The sequence below is a fragment of the Rhododendron vialii genome, chromosome 5a (genome assembly GCF_030253575.1).
Source record: "Rhododendron vialii isolate Sample 1 chromosome 5a, ASM3025357v1".
In the NCBI taxonomy this organism is placed as follows: domain Eukaryota; kingdom Viridiplantae; phylum Streptophyta; class Magnoliopsida; order Ericales; family Ericaceae; genus Rhododendron; species Rhododendron vialii.
In genome coordinates this window covers 6,033,406-6,034,872 of record NC_080561.1, presented here as the reverse complement: position 1 = coordinate 6,034,872, position 1,467 = coordinate 6,033,406, and the positions used below count along the sequence as shown (strand labels likewise).

General features: G+C 39.8%; 1 protein-coding gene across 1 annotated transcript; it reads right to left on the bottom strand.

Annotated features, from left to right (window-relative positions):
* Positions 1-622: 622 nt before the first annotated feature.
* On the bottom strand, positions 623-1,467 carry LOC131327481 (uncharacterized). Its single transcript, XM_058360644.1, has one exon. It carries the CDS (start codon positions 1,465-1,467, stop codon positions 637-639), a length of 831 nt encoding a protein of 276 aa, XP_058216627.1. The 3' UTR covers positions 623-636.

Below are 1,467 nucleotides of genomic sequence, written 5' to 3'. Positions count from 1 at the left end.
AATTATCTTCTTTATGGTGCAACAGAAGCAAATCATCCAAACGATCATAAATGTTTTCGAGGCCACTTAGCCTCAAATGCTCATCAACATGAGGAATGACCGGGTGAAGTCTAGAAGGCAAGCTGACAGAACGAGCATGGTAGAAGGATTTTGACTTCAAAGGCGATAAAGCCATTTTTCTTTGCAATTGGGAATAAGGACACTTAGAACTGGATGTGAAATTTTCAATGGCAAGTTAGCTGTGGTGGGTCATGTTTCCTTTCCTCTTCATCAGGCTCCAAATATATATCAGTCTCTAACATCTTTCTATGGCTGGTTTCTGTTATAATACATGCTTGGTTATGTTCCATGAGAACAATGGAGGGGAAGAAAGAAACCATGTACATTTATTTCAGTCTCCATGTACATTTATTTCAGTCTCATGGTAATATTGGAGAACTTAGTGCTTACTTTCATCATCAACTGAATAATGAATGAATGCCCTGACAACAAGGAAAAAACGGTTTGATTCGATGTATAAGCAAGAATTTGGCTCAAAGTATATTGATTTATATCTGGAGGGGAAACTACAGGTATAATGTTCCATTTACAACTACACTCCTAAACATCAAAATTTCTGCTCCAAGATTTTCTTGGCTAGTGGTTGAGAATGTTGAGGAGGGAAACTCTAGTTTTGATCAACCGCCTAAACAAGGATTCTAGTCCTTCTTCCAGATCTTCAATGCTAGACTCCATCTTCCACAATTGATTTTGAACTTTGTCCATATGTATTAGACCATCAGTCTTGCTTGTCTTGGGATTGTTGAGGGAGTGCAATGCGGCATCAAATTTCTCAAAAGCATCTGTTTTTGCTTCTTCCTCTTCGGGTGCAACACTCTTCCAGTTCATAAGTTTGGAAACCAAGGAAAATCCACTCACCCTTGATTCCACCTTTGCCCCTGCAATATAAGACAATGAAGACTCGAACACCCCAATCGTGGCTGCTTCAACCTCATTTAACAAGCTTGAAATCTCAAAAATCTCATGGCTTTTGTCAAAAGCTGTTATGGTACTCTTGCTTTTGATACTCTTCAAATCTCTTAGAGACTTTTGGATCACCTTCTTTGCCTTTTTTCTGGAAGTCAAGTACCCTGCAAAGTCATTTGAATCCCTTCTTCTTCTCAAGATGGAAAGAATGTTTTGTACATCTTGCTTTGTTTGGGTGGACACATCTTTTGCTGCGGCACAAATATCTAAGAGCTGGAGATACTTTTCCAGAACCTCTTCAACCAATATCAGGTGTCGCTGTTGGGCAAAGGCTTGTTGAGTGCGTGGCAATAGAAGCATATTGTCCAAACGCTCAAACAATATTCGAAGTCCGTTAAGCCTCGAATTCTCATCGACATGAAGAAGTGGGTGAAGTCTAGAGGGCAAGCTGACAGAACGAGTGTGGTAGTTGGATTTTGATCTCAAAGGAGAAGAATCCAT